Source organism: Barbus barbus (assembly GCF_936440315.1).
Source record: "Barbus barbus genome assembly, chromosome: 22".
Taxonomy (NCBI): Eukaryota; Metazoa; Chordata; class Actinopteri; order Cypriniformes; family Cyprinidae; genus Barbus; species Barbus barbus.
The window spans coordinates 11,927,978-11,949,369 of record NC_136750.1 but is presented as its reverse complement, the minus strand read 5'-3'; the positions used below and the strand labels follow the sequence as shown (position 1 = coordinate 11,949,369).

At 41.6% G+C, this 21,392-nt stretch overlaps 1 protein-coding gene and 1 pseudogene across 2 annotated transcripts; one reads left to right on the top strand and one right to left on the bottom strand.

The window, feature by feature from the left end:
* Positions 1 to 1,751: 1,751 nt before the first annotated feature.
* On the top strand, positions 1,752 to 12,631 carry LOC306888227 (vomeronasal type-2 receptor 1-like; annotated as a pseudogene). Its single transcript has 12 exons — positions 1,752 to 1,939; positions 2,193 to 2,478; positions 2,560 to 3,378; positions 3,559 to 3,780; positions 3,927 to 4,050; positions 4,233 to 5,138; positions 9,466 to 9,755; positions 9,881 to 10,012; positions 10,135 to 10,260; positions 10,975 to 11,205; positions 11,510 to 11,629; positions 11,811 to 12,631. The product of its transcript is annotated as a vomeronasal type-2 receptor 1-like (transcript).
* A 3,001-nt stretch (positions 12,632 to 15,632) lies between these two features.
* On the bottom strand, positions 15,633 to 21,392 carry LOC306888226 (extracellular calcium-sensing receptor-like; the record flags this gene model as incomplete). The annotated part of the gene is made up of 6 exons (XM_079446431.1): positions 15,633 to 16,531; positions 16,761 to 16,884; positions 18,823 to 19,053; positions 19,196 to 20,014; positions 20,647 to 20,938; positions 21,220 to 21,392. 6 exons carry the CDS (start codon positions 21,390 to 21,392, stop codon positions 15,633 to 15,635), a joined length of 2,538 nt encoding a protein of 845 aa, XP_079302557.1.

Here is a 21,392-nt window from a genome sequence, read left to right as displayed (position 1 = left end):
GCTTCAGGACTTCCTGCGACCAGCTACCTCGGGGTTGGAGGATCCCCAGTCTTCGCCTCCAGCCTTCGAGACCCAGACTCCACCTCGGCCCTCCGACCCATCGGCTCCACCTTGGCTCTTGGCTCCTTCGACTCCACCGTGGCCCCTCATTCCACCAGCTCCACCGGGCTCCCTCGTCCCTCGTCCCTCCGCCTTGGTCAGTCGTCCCCTTGCCTACTCCACGGAACTCCACTCTTCCAGCTCTGCTTCAGCCCTCCGTTCCTCTGGCTCCGTCGGGCTCCTCCCTCCCTCCCTCCGGCTCCACCTTCATCCTCTGTCACTCCAGCTCCACCGTGTCATTCAGGATCCCCGCCTCCGCCTCACTCGCCTGAGCCGCCGGCTCTGCCTTGGCCCTCCGGATCTTCGGTGTCACCCAGGCTCTGTGGCTGTTCAGCTCCAACCTGGGCTCCTACTCCACCGGCGTCATCTCCTCTGGACTTCCACCTGGCGCCTCCTGCTCTGGGCTCCTCCCTGGTTCTTCCCACCCTCCACTCCCCCTTGGACTCATTTTTTGGACTGTTTTTGTTTTTGCCTCTTTTCCTTTGCCCGTTTCTTTCCTACTCCATGCCCGCCTCCTGAACCCCCACCCTCCCTCCTCTGTTGGATTATGTTTTTCGGCGCGACATGTTCAAAATTAAATAGAAATAATTTAACTACCATTTCTGTCATTTAGTGTGATGTGATGTCCTATGGTGTGACACACTTAAAAGAACCACAGATTTGTTTTTATCTCAAAGCATCTTAAAAGAAACAGTTGAGTATTGCAATAGGGGAGATACAAATATCACTCAGCTTAAAATGGTATAATAAATGGTATAATTATCAGCAGTTTTGAACAGATAACACCAAAGTTTGTGTTATATATATATATATATATATATATATATATATATATATATATATATAAAATAATGCTTTCACAAAACCCTCTCCAAAAATTTAATCCTATAGCATTTTACAATAACCTCTTACATACCAAGTGCTTTAATCTAACACTAAGAATACTGGGAGAGCTCATCATGGGTGCTTTTAGCATACAGCAGTAGCAGTCTCCTGGTAATATTAATGTGAAGACAATGAAAACTATGCCCGGGAGCTATAATTTAGAATACCCCAGCTCCCTCTGTGTGTATGTATTTAAATATAGCTTGTGGCAGTTATTGTGACAATTATTGTGTTTTGTAACATTTATTACGTTGTGGTATTACTTTGCCTATTCTGTAATTTGGTATTTTTCATTCCAAAGCAATAACAGATTTATGAGATTAATTAATTAGTTTACTAGCCACATAATCTTGCAGTAAAATAATAATAATAACAAAGAACATTTATTTCATATTGTTTCTGTCCTGATTAAGTGTGTGTATTTGTGTGTATTTATATATATATATATATGTACACACATGACTGTGCAAAAATAATGAGTCTATTGTTCTGAGAGAGCTTTTCATTCCATTGAGTAATTCCCTCAGGGAATGTGTATGGTTAATGTAAGTTTATCTGTGGTTGCTTCAGAGTTCAGTATAAAGGTGGGCTTAGGTGATTCTTGTGTGCAATGTTAGCAGGAGTGAGCTATAATGTGTGTTCATATTGGCATCATATCATTTTGGAAATCCGTCCGTGTGTACAATGAAGTTTTAAAGCGGTGTATAGTTCGGTTCAAGCAGTGAAGTCTACAGATGGCATTTCAGAGTGTGCATGTGTATTTGACATTGTTGCTCAGCACTTTGATCTCTTCACAGCTCCTTCAGAACTGTCGACTCATCCGTAGCACCTCAGATCTGCCTGTGCTGATCAAAGAAGGAGACATCATGATCGGTGCCCTCTTCTCTCTGCACGACACTGTACTGGAATCTCCCTCATCTTTTAATGCAGAGCCACATCCAACGCAGTGCTCAGGGTCAGTATGTCAATAGAGTCTTATCACAAAATATTACAATGCTGCGTTTTTGATTGAGACTTTGAAATTGTATGGTGTTTTCTTTTTGCTTCGATGCTTCTTAGTGAAATTTTAGAATGTCATTCTCGCTCTTAGTTAAAGATATTGTTAAGCACTTTGAACAGTACCTAACCCTAACCATTTACTGCAGAAATGTGTTGAACATTAAAACAAATATATCTGGTGATTATTTAATTTACTTTATCCTGTAAAGGTTTAATTTCCGAACCTTTAGATGGATGCAGACCATGATTTTTGCCATAGAGGAGATCAACAGAGATAGACAACTACTAGCCAACTTAACTATGGGTTATAAGATTTATGATTCATGCAGTACCCATTTCCATGCGCTCCGCACAGCCTTGGCCCTGATGAATGGGAATAAAGAGGGCACAGGCATTTCAGAGTGCCAAGGCAGGGTGCCTGTTGTCATTGGTGATGGAGGATCGACATTATCCCTAGTGGTTGCACGGTTTCTGGGTATTTTTCAAGTTCCACAGGTGAGTTCTGAATTTTTAATGGTGCATTCATGTTTTTGAGTCATATACGCTAAGCTCTCTCCTCTCTTCCCCTCCCTCTAGGTAAGCTATTTCTCCAGCTGTGCATGTCTCAGTAATAAATTAGAATTTCCTGCATTTCTAAGGACTATGCCTAGTGACTTTTTCCAAGTGGATGCTCTTGCACAGCTGGTGAGACACTTTGGTTGGAGCTGGGTAGGCACATTCGCAGGGGATGATGCTTATGGCCGTGGTGGTGCTCAAATTTTTAATGATGAGGTGACCAAACTAGGTGCATGTACTGCTTTTTATGAAATTATCCCAAAAAACCATGACCAAACAGAGATGTCCAGGATTGTACAGAGGATCCGTGAATCAGGAACCCGTGTGGTGCTGGTTTTTGCTTTAGAGCAAGATGCAAGAGCTCTCTTCTGGGAGGCCCTTCAGCAAAACCTCACTGATATTCAATGGTTGGCCAGCGAGGCCTGGATAACAGCAGCTGTCCTTTCCACTCCTGAATTCCATTCCATCCTGCAGGGCTCTATGGGTTATGCCATCCGCAGGGCTGATATCCCTGGCCTGGAGCCTTTCCTGCTACGGCTACATCCCTCCAAATACCCACAGGACCCATTTGTTCTGCAGTTCTGGGAGGAGATGTTTAAGTGTTCTCTGGGTACAAGCAATAAGGGCTCCTCTTATAGACCCCCCTGTAATGGCTCGGAAATACTGGCCAAAACAGGTAATATCTACTCAGATGTATCTCAGCTCAGAATCTCCTATAATGTTTATAAGGCAGTGTACGCCATTGCTCATGCTCTGGATTCAATGCTTCGCTGTGAACCAGGCAAAGGGCCTTTCACTGGGGGATTGTGCCCCAACACCAGCAGCATACAGCCATGGCAGGTAAAATTCACAGTTTATACCTTCATTTCACCTTTATATCTGTAAGCTTTGTGACTTAAAATTATTGTTCTCTAGATTAGATAATAAAATTAAATGTTAAAACTGTTCCATATAATGTTTTACTTTTATTTTTCTCCTTTTCACTTTCTGTGTCTCATCACATCACTCATACATATGAAGCTCCTGAATTATTTAAAACATGTCCATTTTACTAATGACTTTGGTGAGGAGACTAAGTTTGATGGCAATGGAGATCCTGTGGCCATGTATGATCTCATTAACTGGCAGCTCAGTGGCAACGGGGAGGTGCGGTACGCCACTGTGGGGAGATTTGATGAAACAATGCAGCCCAAACTAGTGATTGAAGAGAAAAACATAATCTGGAATGGAAACCAGAAACAAGTACGGCTCCAGTATAATATCATTATCTGTGAGAGGTTTCAGTATTCAATGTGGATATTTGTTTCCATTTCCTCCCTGTAGCTCTTGTGCTTTCTCATCAGTTTATTATGTATATCTCTGTAGTTGGTCTTCTCTCTGAATTGCAGGTCCCTATGTCTGTCTGCAGCACCAGCTGTCCTCCAGGCACTAGAAAGGCTACCAGACCAAACTTTCCTCTCTGCTGCTTTGACTGCATTGTCTGTGCAGCTGGGGAGGTTAGCAATCAGACAGGTGTGTCCTAAGTCACCTCTGTCCTGCTGTCTATGTGTATAACAAAATTATCATTTTGAAGGATTGATTTAGATTAAGTTTAAAATATATTTTGCTACTGTGCAAAATACATCTTTATAGTGGAGGCCAGCTTTTGTGGTCTTTCTTAAAATTATATGTATTATCTCATTCTTTTATTTCAGATGCCTTAGAGTGTGAAAAGTGCCTGCCTGAGTTCTGGTCTAATACTAGAAGAAACACCTGTGTCCCCAAGCTGGTGGAGTTCCTTTCCTACAGCGATACTATGGGCATCACTTTACTGGCTGTGGCTCTGCTGGGATCCTGTTTCACACTCGCAGTTGCTTTGATATTTGCCCTTAAATGGCACACACCCCTAGTCAGAGCTAACAACTCCGAGCTCAGTTTCCTAATTCTTAGTTCACTGTGGCTTTGTTTTCTGTGTGCACTAGCTTTTATTGGGCAGCCCACATCCTGGTCTTGCAGGCTTCGCCACACTGCATTTGGCATTGCATTCTCTCTCTGTCTGTCTTGCATCCTGGGGAAGACTATGGTTGTGCTCATGGCTTTCAGAGCCACTCTACCTGGCAGTAATGTAATGAAATGGTTTGGCCCTCTACAACAGCGTGGCATTATCTTCTTGTGCACGGCTGTGCAAGTGGTGATTTGCTGCACATGGCTGAGTGTGGCACCTCCCGTCCCACGTAAACTCATGACTCGTGAAACTGCCCGGATTATTCTTTTATGTGATGTAGGCTCTCAGCTGGCCTTCTCCCTGGTTCTGGGCTACATCGGCCTGCTTGCAGCTGTCTGCTTCGTGCTGGCCTTCTTTGCTCGAAAGCTCCCAGATAATTTCAATGAGGCTAAATTTATTACTTTCAGCATGCTGATTTTCTGTGCTGTGTGGATTGCATTTGTGCCAGCATACGTCAGTTCACCAGGAAAGTACACAGTGGCTGTGGAGATTTTTGCCATTCTTGCCTCCAGTTATGGCCTGTTGCTGTGTATCTTCACTCCAAAGTGTTACATTATTCTGCTTAAACCTGAGAAAAATACAAAGAGATATTTGATGTCCAAATCCAACTCAGAAAGAAAATATTGAAATGCCAGTTGACTCAACTGAAAATGAATGATTTTCACTGTTACAGTACTTTTTGTCTTGATTTCCAACTGACCCCCTCAGTAAACTGTTTTGAGATTGTTTTTGTGCTATTATAACTGCATCAACATAAATAAATAAATAAATAAATAAATATTGTTGTTTTGTCCTGCAAATATGAAAGAATATGAATCTCCAGCATTCACATAAAACATGATTGAGACATGAATTAATATTTGGAGTAAAAGTCAAATTCTTTCCAGCCTTTTAGTTGTAAGACCCCATCCTCTATTTGCTCTGTCAGTACTCATTCTATACTCATTGATGAAATGAAAGAGGACAGTTTTATGTCCCCTGAGCATAAAAAGCCCATGTGCCATAATAATAAAAAAAGCTAACAGCTAAACATATAAACATCCATCCTCTTTCACTCATTGAACACTGCAATAACAACCACACTTTTTTTTCTCACTTCAACCACACATTTTTGCAATCAAGTTCATATCAGCCTTTTCATCAAGCGAGGAATAAACACTATATTCTTTAAAGACAGATAATGTGACAACACTGTAAACGTTATGAATGTCACTGGGTCATTCTCAGGAAGCGACTATTATTATTATTATTTTTGTTGTTGTTATTATTTGAAAAGGATACTGCTGAAATTGTAAGGAAACATGTGACCTGTCCCATAGTCAAAGTAGCTGTCAATAAAAATCCAATAATCAAGAGTACTGTAAACTTCATGAGTTCACTAAAAGAATATTTCCTAAAATACAATTAAACTCCACTTTATTATTTATGTTGCTGAAACCTTGCTGTATTGATTATAACAATTTCATTTAATAACATTAACTCTTCTCTTTTATAGCTATGTTAGTTTGCTAGCTAAGAGCCTCAATCACATACAAAAAGAGACTATCACTGCATCAAAATGTGCCATTACTATATTTAAGCAAAGCAGTATGGAGAGTATAGCTTTGGCCCATCCTCGATTTAACCACAGGCTCTACTCTTCAGCACAAATGGTAACACCCAAAAATTCACAGAATTCCTTTTAAATCCCAGTATAACAACAATAAATAGATCTCACTTTATATTAATCTGGTTTAAAAACATATACAATAACATGTAATTACTCACCAGTTGGCCTGTATCTGTTTAATTAATTCTAACAATACCTCAGAACGTGTTATGCTTTATCTTGATTATCACATTGTCATTATAAAAATTAGTATCCGATGCGCTTCTGTGATCTCTTCATGTGAGCCACTCATGATAACAGTATTTATGGTCCCTTTTAGGGGTCTGAGCATGGTTTGCATGATTATTGGAGCAAGCGAGGCAAGGCCTTATGAGGTTGGAGGAAAAAAATATATGAATCAAGTAGAGGAGAACAACTGCACACTCACTTAAGCATCCATCCATCCATCTTCTTCCGCTTATCCGGGGTCGGGTCGCGGGGGCAGCAGTCTAAGCAGAGATGCCCAGACTTCCCTCTCCCTAGACACTTCCTCCAGCTCTTCCAGGGGGACACCGAGGCGTTCCCAGGCCAGCTGGGAGACATAGTCTCTCCAGCGTGTCCTAGGTCTTCCCCGGGGTCTCCTCCCAGTGGGACGCGCCCGGAACACCTTCCCGGGAAGGCGTCAAGGAGGCATCCAGAACAGATGCCCGAGCCACCTCAGCTGACCCCTCTCAATGTGAAGGAGCAGCGGCTCTACTCTGAGCTCCTCCCGAGTGACCGAGCTTCTCACCCTATCTCTGAGGGATCGCCCAGCCACCCTGCGGAGAAAGCTCATTTCAGCCGCCTGTATCCGGGATCTTGTCCTTTCGGTCATGACCCAAAGCTCATGACCATAGGTGAGAGTAGGAACGTAGATTGACCGGTAAATCGAGAGCTTTGCCTTGCGGCTCAGCTCTTTCTTCACCACGACAGACCGGTACATCGACCGCATTACTGCAGAAGATGCACCGATCCGTCTGTCAATCTCCCGTTCCATCCTTCCCTCACTCGTGAACAAAACCCCAAGATACTTAAACTCCTCCACTTGAGGCAGGAACTCTCCACCAACCTGAAGTGGGCAAACCACCCTTTTCCGACTGAGGACCATGGCCTCGGATTTGGAGGTGCTGATTCTCATCCCAGCCGCTTCACACTCGGCTGCAAACCGTCCCAGTGCCTGTTGAAGGTCCTGGCTTGATGAAGCCAACACGACAACGTCATCTGCAAAAAGCAGAGACGAAATCGTGTGGTCACCAAACCTGACACCCTCCGGCCCCTGGCTGCGCCTAGAAATTCTGTCCATAAAACTTATGAACAGAACCGGCGACAAAGGGCAGCCCTGCCGGAGTCCAACATGCACCGGGAACAAGTCTGACTTAATGCCGGCAATGCGAACCAAGCTCCTGCTTCGGTCATACAGGGACCGGACAGCCCTTAGTAAAGGACCCCGGACCCCATACTCCCGGAGCACCCTCCACAGGCCGCCGCGAGGGACACAGTCGAATGCCTTCTCCAAATCCACAAAACACATGTGGACTGGTTGGGCAAACTCCCATGAACCCTCCAGCACCCTGTAGAGGGTATAGAGCTGGTCCAGTGTTCCACGGCCCGGACGAAAACCACACTCCTCCTGAATCCGAGATTCTACTATCGGCCGTATTCTCCTCTCCAGTACCCTGGCATAGACTTTCCCAGGGAGGCTGAGAAGTGTGATCCCCCTGTAGTTGGAACACACCCTCCGGTCCCCCTTCTTAAAAAGAGGGACCACCACCCCAGAGGCACTGTCCCCGACCGCCACGCGATGCTGCAGAGGCGTGTCAGCCAAGACAGCCCCACAACATCCAGAGACTTGAGGTACTCAGGGCGGATCTCATCCACCCCCGGTGCCCTGCCACCGAGGAGTTTCTTGACTACCTCGGTGACTTCAGCTTGGGTGATGGACGAGTCCACCTCTGAGCCCTCAGCCTCTGCTTCCTCAATGGAAGACGTGACAGCGGGATTGAGGAGATCCTCGAAGTATTCCTTCCACCGTCCAACGATATCCCCAGTCGAGGTCAGCAGCTCCCCACCTCTACTGTAAACAGCGTTGGTAGGGCACTGCTTCCCTCTCCTGAGGTGCCGGACGGTTTGCCAGAATCTCTTCGAGGCCAGCCGATAGTCCTTCTCCATGGCCTCACCGAACTCCTCGCAGGCCCGAGTTTTTGCCTCCACAACCACCCGGGCTGCATTTCGCTTGGCCTGTCGGTATCAGTGTGATGAAAGTGAACTACACAAACACATTTGGAGATGTGATCCACTTTGATAAAAATGGAGACCCTGTCGGGTCATATGACGTAGTGAACTGGCAGAGAGAGGTAGATGAGGGTCCGGTACAATATGTTACAGTAGGTCACGTTGACTCCTCTCTTTTGACAGCACAGCAGTTAGTGCTGAACCAGGACAAAATCATCTGGCATGGGGGAGCTAACAAGGTAAAATTATTTAGTCTCATACTCAAAGTAATGACTATTTATTTTTCTGAATAGACAAATTCACTTATTTTATATGGTGTTTGATAATAATTGTTTTTAATTATATTATATTTTTAAATATGGAGCACTTTCCAGCACCCCTCCCAGAGACCCCAAGAAGGCCGGGTACTCTGCACTGCCGTTCGGCCCGTAGGCACACACGACAGTGAGAGACCTATCCCCTACCCGTAGGCGCAGGGAAACGACCCTCTCGTTCACCGGGGTGAACTCCAACACATGGCGGCTGAGCTGGGGGGCTATAAGCAAACCCACACCAGCCCACCGCCTCTCACCATGGGCAACTCCAGAGTGGTGAAGAGTCCATCCTCTCTCGAGGAGTGTGGTTCCAGAGCCCAAGCCGTGAGTAGAGGTGATCCCGACTATCTCTAGTCGGAACCTCTCAACCTCACGCACAATCTCAGGCTCCTTCCCCGCCAGCGAGGTGACATTCCACGTGCCTAGAGCTAGCTTCTGTGTCCAGGGATCGGGTCGTCGAGGCCCCCGCCTTCGACTGCTGCCCAATCCTCTTTGCACCGGCCCCTTACGGTCCCTCCAGTAGGTGGTGAGCCCACGGGAAGGTGGCCCCACGTCGCTCCTTCGGGCTGAGCCCGGCCGGACCCCATGGGGGGAGGCCCGGCCACCAGGCGCTCGCATACGAGCCCCAACCCCGGGCCTGGCTCCAGGGTGGGGCCCCGGCTGCGCCATATCGAGCGACGTCACGGTCCTCTGATTTTTGTCCATCTGATTTTTGTCCATCATACATTTTGTTTAGTTTGCGTAATAGATTTGTCTGATCTTTCATCCAGGTTTAACATGCGAGTGTTTCCGCTGGTCTCAGACAATGATCTTCTTCATTGAGGAGATCAACAGAAATCCTACCCTTCTGCCAAACATCACACTGGGCTATCAGCTGTATGACACATGTGGGTTGACTGCTCTGTCTCTTAGGACCGCATTGTCTGTAGTTTCTCAGCCTATGAAGAGGAGCGATTCAGGACAGTGCTTCTCCCCAAGCATCCCCATCATTATTGGAGACTCTGGATCTACCCTGTCAACGGCCATTTCCAGACTACTCAACCTGTTCCGTATCCCACTGGTGAGGGCAGATCAGTTAGACAAAATTACTTGAAATAAAGGAATGCTGTATTTGTATACTCTTTGCATCTGAAAATCTCTCTGTGTTTACTACTCTCTCAATCTCTTTCCACATCTCTGCTTCAGATGAGTTATTTTGCTTCATGTGCTTGCCTGAGTGACAAGCACCAGTTCCCTTATTTCTTTTGCACAATTTCCAGTGATGTTAATCAGTCCAGTGCTCTTGCTCGTCTGGTCCAGCACTTTGGATGGACCTGGGTGGGCACAGTCGGGGCTGATGATGCTTATGGGCGCATTGGCATAGATATATTCACCACTGCAGATATATTCAAAAAATGCGTTTAGGTGTATGTGTGGCTTATCGGGTAATCATACCCAAGATGCCAACTCAGCAACAGCTGCACGATATCGTCAGGACTATTCGAGATTCTACAGCACATGTTTTGGTGGTTTTTGCCATCGAGGAGGACATCAAACCAGTAGTGGATGAAATAGTCCGGCAGAATGTGACCGGGAAGCAGTGGGTGGCCAGTGAAGTCCCTCCCTTAGTGGCACCATTGGCTTTGCTATCCGCCGAGCTGAGATAGCTGGCTTCAAACATTTCCTTGAAAGCATACAGCCCCTGACTGAGCCTTACAATGCCTTTGCAAGGAAGTTCTGGGAAACACAGTTCCAGTGCTCAGTAAACACAAGTCTTCCCACTCCCTCCACAACTGATCCAGTGCACTACAGCCACAGCTGTTCTGGCATGGAGAGAGTCCAGGACACTCACAGTATCTATAATGATGTTTCTGAGCTCAGGGTGACATATAACATGCACAAAGCTATTTACACAGTGGCACATGCACTGCATAACCTGCTTCATTGTCAAAGAGAGAACTTTCTTCTTTGACACAACAGTGCCCTGATATCCATAATCTACAACCATGGCAGGTACAGCAATACCTTGCTTACATGTGTCAATGTAACCTTGAAGAGATGCATTTATGTGTCATATTATTGTGATGTTTATCATTGTGTTGTTATTATAATTTCCTGTTTAATTATGCGTTTATTTATTTTTTATGATTTCTATGATTTATATTATTATATTATTATTTTTTATTTTATTTAGTTAGTATTTTGACATTAGTCTTTACACTTTATATCATGTTCAATTTTTTATGTTGTGTTATACGTTATGCCAAAGGTAGCATTTTCTGTGCATTAATCTTCTTCAGGTTGTTGAGGTCCTGAAGAAAGTGAACTACACAAACACATTTGGAGATGTGATCCACTTTGATAAAAACGGAGACCCTGTCGGGTCATATGACGTAGTGAACTGGCAGAGAGAGGTAGATGAGGGTCCGGTACAATATGTTACAGTAGGTCACGTTGACTCCTCTCTTTTGACAGCACAGCAGTTAGTGCTGAACCAGGAAAAAATCATCTGGCATGGGGGAGCTAACAAGGTAAAATGATTTAGTCTCATACTCAAAGTAATGACTATTTATTTTTCTGAATAGACAAATTCACTTATTTTATATGGTGTTTGATAATAATTGTTTTTAATTATATTATATTTTTAAATATATTCATTTAGCAGACATTTTATTAAAAAAAATATGCACATTGTATTAATGGAATGCTTTTTATCAGTTCTTCTTATTTGTATTAATATATGTTTATTTATTTATTTGTTGGGTTGTGGCTATCTGGCATCTAATCACAAAAAAAAAAAAAAAATCATTATAATGTCTTATCTCTCTCTTACAGGTACCAGTGTCTGTGTGCTCCGCCAGCTGTCCACAGGGATACAGAAAGGTTACACGAGAGGGTCTGTGTGCTGCTATGACTGTGTGCTTTGTGCAGAGGGTAAATTCAGCAATACTACTGGTATTAGACTGACAAACACACGTACTGTGACAGTTATTACGTGTCTGTTTGCATCACTTAACCTTTTTAAACCATTAAATGCAAAGTACCCACCATTAAAACTCTTTCCCTTGAATGAAAGAGAGGTGAATATGTCTCTTTCTGTGTGTGTGTGTGTGTGTGTGTGTGTGTCCATTTTTAGATCAAGCTGAATGCATTCTTTGCCCTGAAGACGTCTGGTCCAATCAGCATCGCAACCATTGTGTCCCCAAGCAGATTGAGTTCCTGTCTTACTCTGAGCCTTTTGGCATGGCCTTGGCAGCTATAGCCATTCTGGGTGCAATTGCTGCAATGACAGTTGCTACAATATTCTTTCGCCATCACGACACACCCCTAGTTCGTGCTAATAACTCAGAACTGAGATTTCTGTTGCTGATGTCTCTCACTCTTTGATTGATATGTGCAATAACCTTCCTGGGTCAGCCATGACAGTGGGCATGCCCTCTTAGACGGACTGCTTTTGGCCTGACCTTTGCCCTCTGCCTCTCCTGTCTCCTCAGTAAGGGCCTAGTGGTGCTTATGGCCTTTAAAGCTACATTGCCTGGTTCGTTGGTTTCGCCCACCTCAGCAGAGACTGGGCGTGTTCTTATGTTCGGTCTTGCAGGGTGGGGTTTGTGTAGCTTGGATTACCACAACACCTCCATATCCAGTAAAGAACACCTGGCCGACCGGATCATTTTAGAATGTCACCTGGGTTCAGTCGCCCTTTTCTGTTGTGTGTTGGGTTACATTGGCTGCTTGGCTGTCTTCTGCTTCATCCTGGCTTTTTTAGCCCGCAAATTGCCAGATAATTTTAATGAAGCAAAATTCATCACATTCAGTATGCTCATATTCTGTGCTGTTTGGATCGCCTTTATCCCAGCTTATGTCAGTTCTCCTGGGAAATTTACCGTAGCTGTGGAGATAGTTGCCATTTTAGCTTCTAGTTATGGAGTACTTTTGTGTATTTTTGCACCTAAATAATTACATAATTTTCCTGCCTGAAAGAAATTCTAAAAAGTATATAATGTCCCAAAAATGATTTATGTCTTTTAATGATTGTTTACATTTATTTATGTGTTTACTTTTGTGGATGAATTTAATAATAATAATAAAATTACATGTGCTGAAACTCTTTGTGGTTCAAGGAAATTATTTTATTATTGTTAGACATCCATGCAAGTATGTTGTGTGCCCATTAGAGGGCACTAGTGTTTTAGTAAAACTCTTTGATAAGACCTCAAGATGCAATGACACTTGCACCATACTTATTGGGGTCTGAAATGTTGAGTTAAATTTAGCATATTTTCCAAAACACCGAGCGTATTTTCACAAAATGTTAATCTTAGGGAGGGTGGACTGTGTGAATTTCACATAAATGAGAAACTGAAATTTTAAATTTGCCCTTAGAGAGTTTGATTGAAATCTATGCACAAGACATAACAAACTCAGGTCAGATTAAACCTAAGTTCCATCTTTTAATGTTATATGCAATTCCATTACTTACAATGAGTTTAAAAATTATGTTAAACTTCACGTTTAAACGAAAATTATGTTGACCTGATTTTCTGTCAATTTAAGAACCTGTACATTCATATTTCTGTCCTTATTCTCCCTCAAGCTGATCAACACAACATCACAGAAATGTTCTGTATGATCCAGCCTCTGGCATGTTCAAGCATGCACAGGAGGCAGAGAACAGAATCCATTTCCACATCTCTGATGTGCTGGAAAATGACTGTAAATAGCCTGAGGGCTCTGAAGCTCAGCCTCGTTCCGCTAATGGCTGGTAATAACTCATTTCTACTTCAGTCAAACTGATCCCTGCATCCACTTTGCATCATTTTTACTTTATCACTCTCATCTTTTGAAAAAAATGGAAATTACTGATGTGCAATCATTACACTACTGGATTGTTAATATATTGTTTACAGCATTGCTGTTTGCCGTCTCCATGTGGCTGTAAATGCTGAGCATATGTGAGCTGGCCAGTCTCTGCTATCTATTTTGTGAATTTGTGCTCTGCATTTAACCCATCCAACGTGCACACACACAGCAGTGAACACACACACACACCCGGAGCAGTGGGCAGTCATTTATGCTGTGGCGCCCGGGGAGCAGTTGTGTCAGTCGTGGTATTGAGGGTGGAGAGAGCGCTGGACATTCACTCCCCCCACCTACAATTCCTGCCGGCCCGAGACTCGAACCCGCAACCTTTGGATTACGAGTCTGACTCTCTAACCATTAGGCCACAACTTCCCAACAGTATACCACTGCAAAGAATTTCACATTTCTTTTTACCCCAAAGTAAAGAACAAAAAAAAAAAAGTTTGCCGTGAGACTTAAAGCCTTAAAGTCCTAACTTTGACAGTGCACACGCATAGTTTAACGCATAGCCTTTCAAAAGTATACTACGGTGGCCGAGAGAGCTTAACGCACTGCAACTTCAGAAAACACATGCAAATAGAAAAAGCACCAGCAATTCAAGAAAACATCTTCATCAATTTGACAGCAGGTGCTGCAAATGTTCACAACACAACCAAATAAAGAATTTGATTTGCAGCGCGTTTCTTCTTTTGGTTGTGTTGTGAGTATTTGCAGTGTGTTTCTTTATTTGGTTGTGTAGTGAGCATTTGCAGTGCGTGTGTTGTCAAATTGACAAAGTTGTTTTCTTAATTTGCAGGTGTTTTTTTCTGTTTGCAGCACATTGAGCTCTCTCGGCCACCGTAGTATACTTTATTTGATAGCATGCACGAGCATAGGCCTTCATCGATTATTTCGCTCTCAATGTTATGAGTGCCAAAATGTTTTTGTATTTCTCTAAACTAGAGATCCATCTCTTTATACCCTCACACAAGCGCTTGTCAACATGGGCATATATTGTTGTTGCAGTTGTCTATTGCTGTTCTGTCTTGTCCATTTCTTTCTCAACTGTGAAACAACGGCCCAGGGCAAGGGTGCAACCTTGTGGACTGACTAATGAATGCAAAAAAAAATGTAAGACGCATGTGTGAGCTATGTGTACAGAATCGTTGCATTCTGTTGTGAAGGTTTTACCTTCCAGTGTGAAAGCTTTGATGGAATGAAGGACTTAGTGGACTAAAAAACTGTTCCTTGGAACACACTTCTGTGCCATTTTGCTGGGACCATCACCACAGATTGAACCTGTACAAAAATGTATGGGTGTGAAGTGTTCATCAGTTGTACCCTTTGAAATCCTTCATTCTGAAGGCCCTTTCAAGTGGCCATCAAAACTTGATTTCTCCCCTTGCGCTGCAGAGGTCTATGCAAGCCACTGCTGTCATGGTTCATACATGCTGATCTCATAATAGCTATTAATTAATTAATTTCTCTTATTTTATCATCTCAGCCTTTTACAGGCTCAGTCTAGTGTGAAGACATGGTACATGTCTCTCTCTCCCACTGTCTACCTATCAGACATATGGAACCCAAGTGGCACAATGGAACAATTTGGGGTTTATAGGACGCTTTGATCAACTTGGCATGGTGGCTATTAACTGTGGCCAAAGTGAAACCTGATAACCCAGCTCTTTCTGTGGTGTTTGAAAGGCAGCTCTGTGGAGTCCATTAGTTAGTTAATGTCACTTAGGGAAAACTAAAAAGGAGGTTTGTTTGTGCCGTGTTTGAGATGTGTGCTTAATAGTTGATGAGTCCAAGCAACTGATCATGTTGCTGTTTTCGTCTTCTTAGCACACTGTGGAAGCCAGGGAGAAGGGCTATTACTTGGAAATCACAATTTGAGAAATCAAAATGTATTTTTTAAATTGTATTTATTTCATGTTGATGACTGAGACAAAGTACATAAATATAATTAAACACACAAACACACACATTTAGAGGGAACCCAGCACCAAGGTCTATGCTAATATCATCACAAACTGATTAATAGTTTGTTTGTACATATCTATAGATACTGCCCTTTTGAAAATGCTGTCTCATCACAAAAATCTTTCATTTGTACACATTATCTGGACATCATGTTCTTTTTTGTATTTTTCTCAGGTTTAAGCAGAATGATGTAACATTTTGGGGTGAATATACACAGCAACAGGCCATAACTGGAAGCCAAAATGGCAAAAATCTCCACAGCTACAGTGTACTTCCCCGGTGAGCTGACGTATGCCGGCACAAATGCAATCCACACAGCACAGAAGATCAGCATGCTGAAAGTAATGAATTTAGCCTCATTGAAATTGTCTGGGAGCTTTCGAGCAAAGAAGGCCAGCAGAAAGCATACCACTGCTAACAGACCGATGTAGCCCAGTACTAGTACAAACCCCACAACAGATCCCACCGTGCACTGCAGGATCACTCGTGCACCAAGCTCACCTCCTGCACTCTCTGTGGGCAAAGGGGGAGCCAGCAGCAGCCACAATAAACATATGACAATCTGAACAAGTGTGCAAAAGAAGATGCCTGCCCTCTGCTGGATGGGCCCAAAGTACTGCATCAAGTTAGATCCAGGCAGAGTGGCCCGAAAAGCCACTAAAACCACCACAGTCTTACTGAGGACACAGGCAATACAGATTACAAAGCTCACTCCAAACAAGGTGTGACGTAGCATGCAGTTCCACGGTGCAGGGCGGCCAATAAAAACTAGTGCACACAGGAAGCAAAGGGTGAGCGAAACCAATAGCAGGAAGCTCAGCTCTGAGTTGTTGGCCCGTACGAGGGGTGTGTCACGATGATGGAAAAGGGCAGCCAGAACAGTCGTGGTCAGTGTCGCCCCAGTGACGGATAAGACTGTCAGGACAATTCCCATGGTATCTTGCAAAGACAGGAACTCCACAACCTTTGGGATGCACCTTGTTCTTTCTGTGTTTGACCAGAACCTCTCAGGACATCTCATACACTCTGTAGAGTCTAAAGAACATTATGATACAGATGAAGACACTGCACGTTCTAAGTGTGGTCTTACATTTGAAAGACCAGAAGTTCTTAGCTTGTGAATCATGACCCACAATGCCAGTCTTGGAATTATTTAAATGAATTGTACAAAGGTTATTAATACCTTGGCTTTACATTGTACAGATCTTGTAATGGTACTTGCACCTCTTGTGCGATGTCTGTGGTAAGGTTAAAAAGTTAATACCTGTCATGTTACTGACTTCCCCTGCTGCACAAGGGAGGCAGTCAAAACAGCAGACAGGTTTTCCTTTGCGTACAGCCTTTCTAGTGCCTGGAAGACAGCTTGCACTGCACACAGATACAGGAACCTGGATGTTACAAGAAGAGACTCTATCAGACTCACAGCAACCTAACAACACAATATCTGTCAGCACAAGCACATAAAACACAGCAGAAAGAATACAATTCTTGCCTTACACAAATGCATTCCTTTTTTTCTATAAAAAACAAACAAAAAAACACTCTCATGCACACATTCATTCTCATTCCTATGCAACACCTCTCCCCTCTGAGCAGGGGTTTGTCCATTAAAAGATTGTATCTGCACCATTGTATCTGAGAGGTTAGATAATGGATGCATTCACTTGCACACTTACTCATACCCTTTGAATGCACTTGATAACAAACATTTACACAAACTCATACATTCTGTTCATGTGCTGTACAGAAAAAAAGAGTAAATCTAAAGCAAGTAACACCACAAACAGACATTAGGGATAAAATTGTTTATCGCCTACTGATTTGTTTCTTAGTAATACAATAATATATATATATTTTTTTTTTTTCAGAAACTGTATCCACCTTTTTTTTTTAACAGAAGTGCAGGTGTGCCAATTTGTAACTTAAATATGCAAGGCGTCTGGTCTCACTTGCTTCAAGTTGTTTTAGCTGAACAAAACAGATACTGCAAACTGTTTTATTTATTTGGTAACTTATAATAGTGTCCAGTTATAAGTCATATACAAGTAATTAGCTAATGATGAACTAATCATTTACAAAACATGACTATGCGTACATAGATGATTAATAAGTGATATGTTAATATTTTTATCTATGTTTTGTAGATTAAGTTATAAATAATTTACAAGTGATTAGATGATGATGAACATTTACAAAACATGACTATACATTCACAAATGATTAATTAATATGCAAACGATTTACAAATCTGTCATAAGTTATCTTTAAAAAATAGCATCATGAAATAATCAAACCGATCCTTAATGGTTAATAGTTTAGTGAGGTTACTAGTTAATATATTATTAATCACTTATAAATGATTGAAATGTCAACATTGTACTATTATCTCAATAAACATTATAAATCATTTACAAAGCTTTCTGCATCCCCTAATCTAAAGTGTAAACTACTCATCAGTTGTAAATGTTTTACAAACTTTATGGTTTCCAGTTTTGTGTGCGTAAATATATACACACACACAGACAACCTGTAACTGGAAGGTTTGTAAAACATTTACAACTGATGAGTAGTTTACACTTTAGATTAGGGGATGCAGGAAGTGTTGTAAATGATTTATAATGTTTATTGAGATAATAGTACAATGTTGACATTTCAATGATTAATAAGTGATTAATAATATATTAACTAGTAACCTAACTAAACTATTAACCATTAAGGATCGGTTTGATTATTTCATGATGCTATTTTTTAAAGATAACTTATGACAGATTTGTAAATCGTTTGCATATTAATTAATAATTTGTGAATGTATAGTCATGTTTTGTAAATGTTCATCATCATCTAATCACTTGTAAATTATTTATAAATTAATGTACAAAACATAGATAAAAATATTAACATATCAATTATTAATCATCTATGAATGCATAGTCATGTTTTGTAAATGTTTATTTCATCATAAACTAATTAATTGTAAATTACTTGTAAATGAATTAACAAAACACAAATTATTAGCAAATCACTTATTAATTGATTATGAATTTGTTTGTAAATGATTAATTCATCATTAACTAATCACTTAAATGACTTCGTTATTTTAATATTTTAATAACAACTGAACATTATTATAAAGTGTTACCCTTTTTACTGCACTTTGTATTTTTATCCATATATATATATATATATATATATATATATATATATATATATATATATATATATATATATATATATATATATATATATACAGTATGTATTTCATTTTTGACTGTTGTATTTCAAGTTTAACTGTTTTAATAAAGCACTAGAAATCACTGGATTCTTACCTGGTCCGCCCAGCCCCCTCCCCAAATAACTTTCTCAAGGTCAATATTCAGCTCCTGGCCTGGCCCTTTGGCTGCATCAAATTGTCCAACCTGGATGAAATTTACTGCTCCGCTTTCATCTACATGCCAGTTCATAATGTCATAAGAGGCAGATGGCTCTCCATTATCTTCAAAATAAACCAGCTCACCCACTGGTGTTGTGAAGTTTACTGCATTTAAGTAGTGCAGAAGCTGTGAAAGGAAAACACAGGATCATATGCCGTAAATGAAATAAATTATTAGAAATTTAGCTTTAAATTCATTTAAATTCAATTTTCTTTCTTTCTTTTTTTATTTTTATTTTTTATGGTTTTTAAAGACAGGAGGTCTGTACCTGCCTGGGCTTTAATTGAATCACATCAGGACATTCTCCATTTTCAAATGGCCCTCTACCTGGCTGACAGGCCATCATGTTGTGAATAGCATTGGCAATAGCATACACAGCCTTATACACATTGTAAGTGACTCTCAGCTGTGAAACATCTGTGTAAATGCGGCCATATTTCTCGATATTCTCTGAGCCTGTGCACTTTGGAATTTTAGATGATGGTTGCCAGTCCTGTGCCAGCGAGCACCCAAAAATTTCTTCCCAAACATCTTTAACGAATGGTTCATTGGGTTGCTTCACAGGGCTCAACAGGGCAAGAAAATCATCAAGACCCTGAATAACAGCCCGACGCAGGGCAAAGCCAATGGTACCAGCTAGGAGAGAATTGCTTGCTGGGTCAAAGAACAGAATAGAGGTGCTCCAGGCCTCTGTGGCTATCCACTGCCTGTCAGTCACATTCTGCACCACCACTTCCTTGAACAGGACTTCTATGTCAGGGGCAATGGCAAATGTTACCACAGCACGAGCCGTGGAACTCTGGATCCTCTCCACAATCCGCCTGATCCTGCTTTGTGAGTGTGATTTTGGAATGAATTCCAAGTAGTCCACACAGATCCCTGTATTGTCCAGTTCTTTCAAAAGGAGCTGCACTCCACTTTTACCATATTCATCATCCCCTGCGACTACCCCCACCCAGGTCCAGCTCAGCAGGTGCAGCAGACGGGCCATAGCCTTGGCCTGGAAAGCATCACTGGGAACAGTGCGCAGGAAAGAGTGAAATCTGTGACTGTCACTGAGACAAGCACAGGATGCAAAATAACTCACCTGGACAGATAAAACACATATTAAAATGTAGATTGAAAACAAATTTCACCAAATGTCACTGTAAAAAAATGTAAAAAAAACAAAACAAAAAAAACAAATAGTTTATGCTTAGAAATGTTATGCTTGCTACAATTATTTATTTATTTACAATTATAAACGTATTAATTAATACAAATAGTTTTAAATAAACATGGGTTAAACTACAAATAACAGTTGCTTGCACTTTAATATGTATCACAGCAACAATCTCAGCATGTCAAAATCAGAGGTGGATTAAGTACACAAATCAAATACTTGAGTAAATATACAGATGCTCTAAAAAATATTACTCCAGTAAAAGTCTTAAGCACTCCTTTTTAATTTTACTTTGGTAAAAAACAAATTCAAGACAACTCTACTGCCTTTAAATGTGCATTTTAAGTGTATTTTATCAGTGGTGTACTGTATAGGGACATTCCAGTTAAGGGATTTTTAGAAAATGTACTTGAAAATGTAAAGTGAATACTACGAAAGCTTTCATAGATGTCAGTGGAACATTTTGATATTTAAAAATATTATAATCTTTGCACTTTTTAAAAAGTTGCAATAAATGATTTTTATATGTGACTCCCAAAAATAAATAAATAAACTACCATGGGGATATCAAACACTCCCAGCGTGTCAGCCACCACTATGGAGGCAGATGAACGAGCGTCACCGATAATGACAGGCACCATTGGTATCCCACTGCATTCTGCTCCCGACACTGTCTCCTCCTGCCCCGTTACCAGAGCTAAAGCAGCACTCAGTGTTGTGCCCTCAGCTAGGCAGGTGTCAGCTACCAGGTACCCCAGAGTAATGTTTGGAAGCAGGACAGGGTCCCGATTAATCTCCTCCACTGTGAAGATCATAGTTCTGAGCCAGCGGTATGAACGAAGGTCAACACTGAAAGACAATGTAAAAATGTTTTGTTAATTTGAGGAATAACTATATAGCAGGAAAACAAACTTTATTTGTATGTGATAATCCTAATATGTTGAAATATATACAATAAAGATATAATTAAATAAATATATAATTATTTTAGGCTGAATAGAAAATGAGGGTAAGGCTATACTGAATTACAGTTAACAAAATCCCTCCAGAGAGACTATTTTGGAATTTTGAACATATAAATAGTTATCTTGCCTTTTAGTTAAATTTATAGACACACACACTACACTCACCCCTGGCAGTGAGAAAGATGCTGTATTTGAGTAAAAGCATGATAAGGCTCTGGTGCTTCAACATGAACTGGAAACAGACCACCAATTATCACATCTCCCTCTTTATAGAGACTTTCAGAAACAAATCTGCCCTGCAGACCGCAGGAGAGGCGTGCACCACAAACACTGACCAT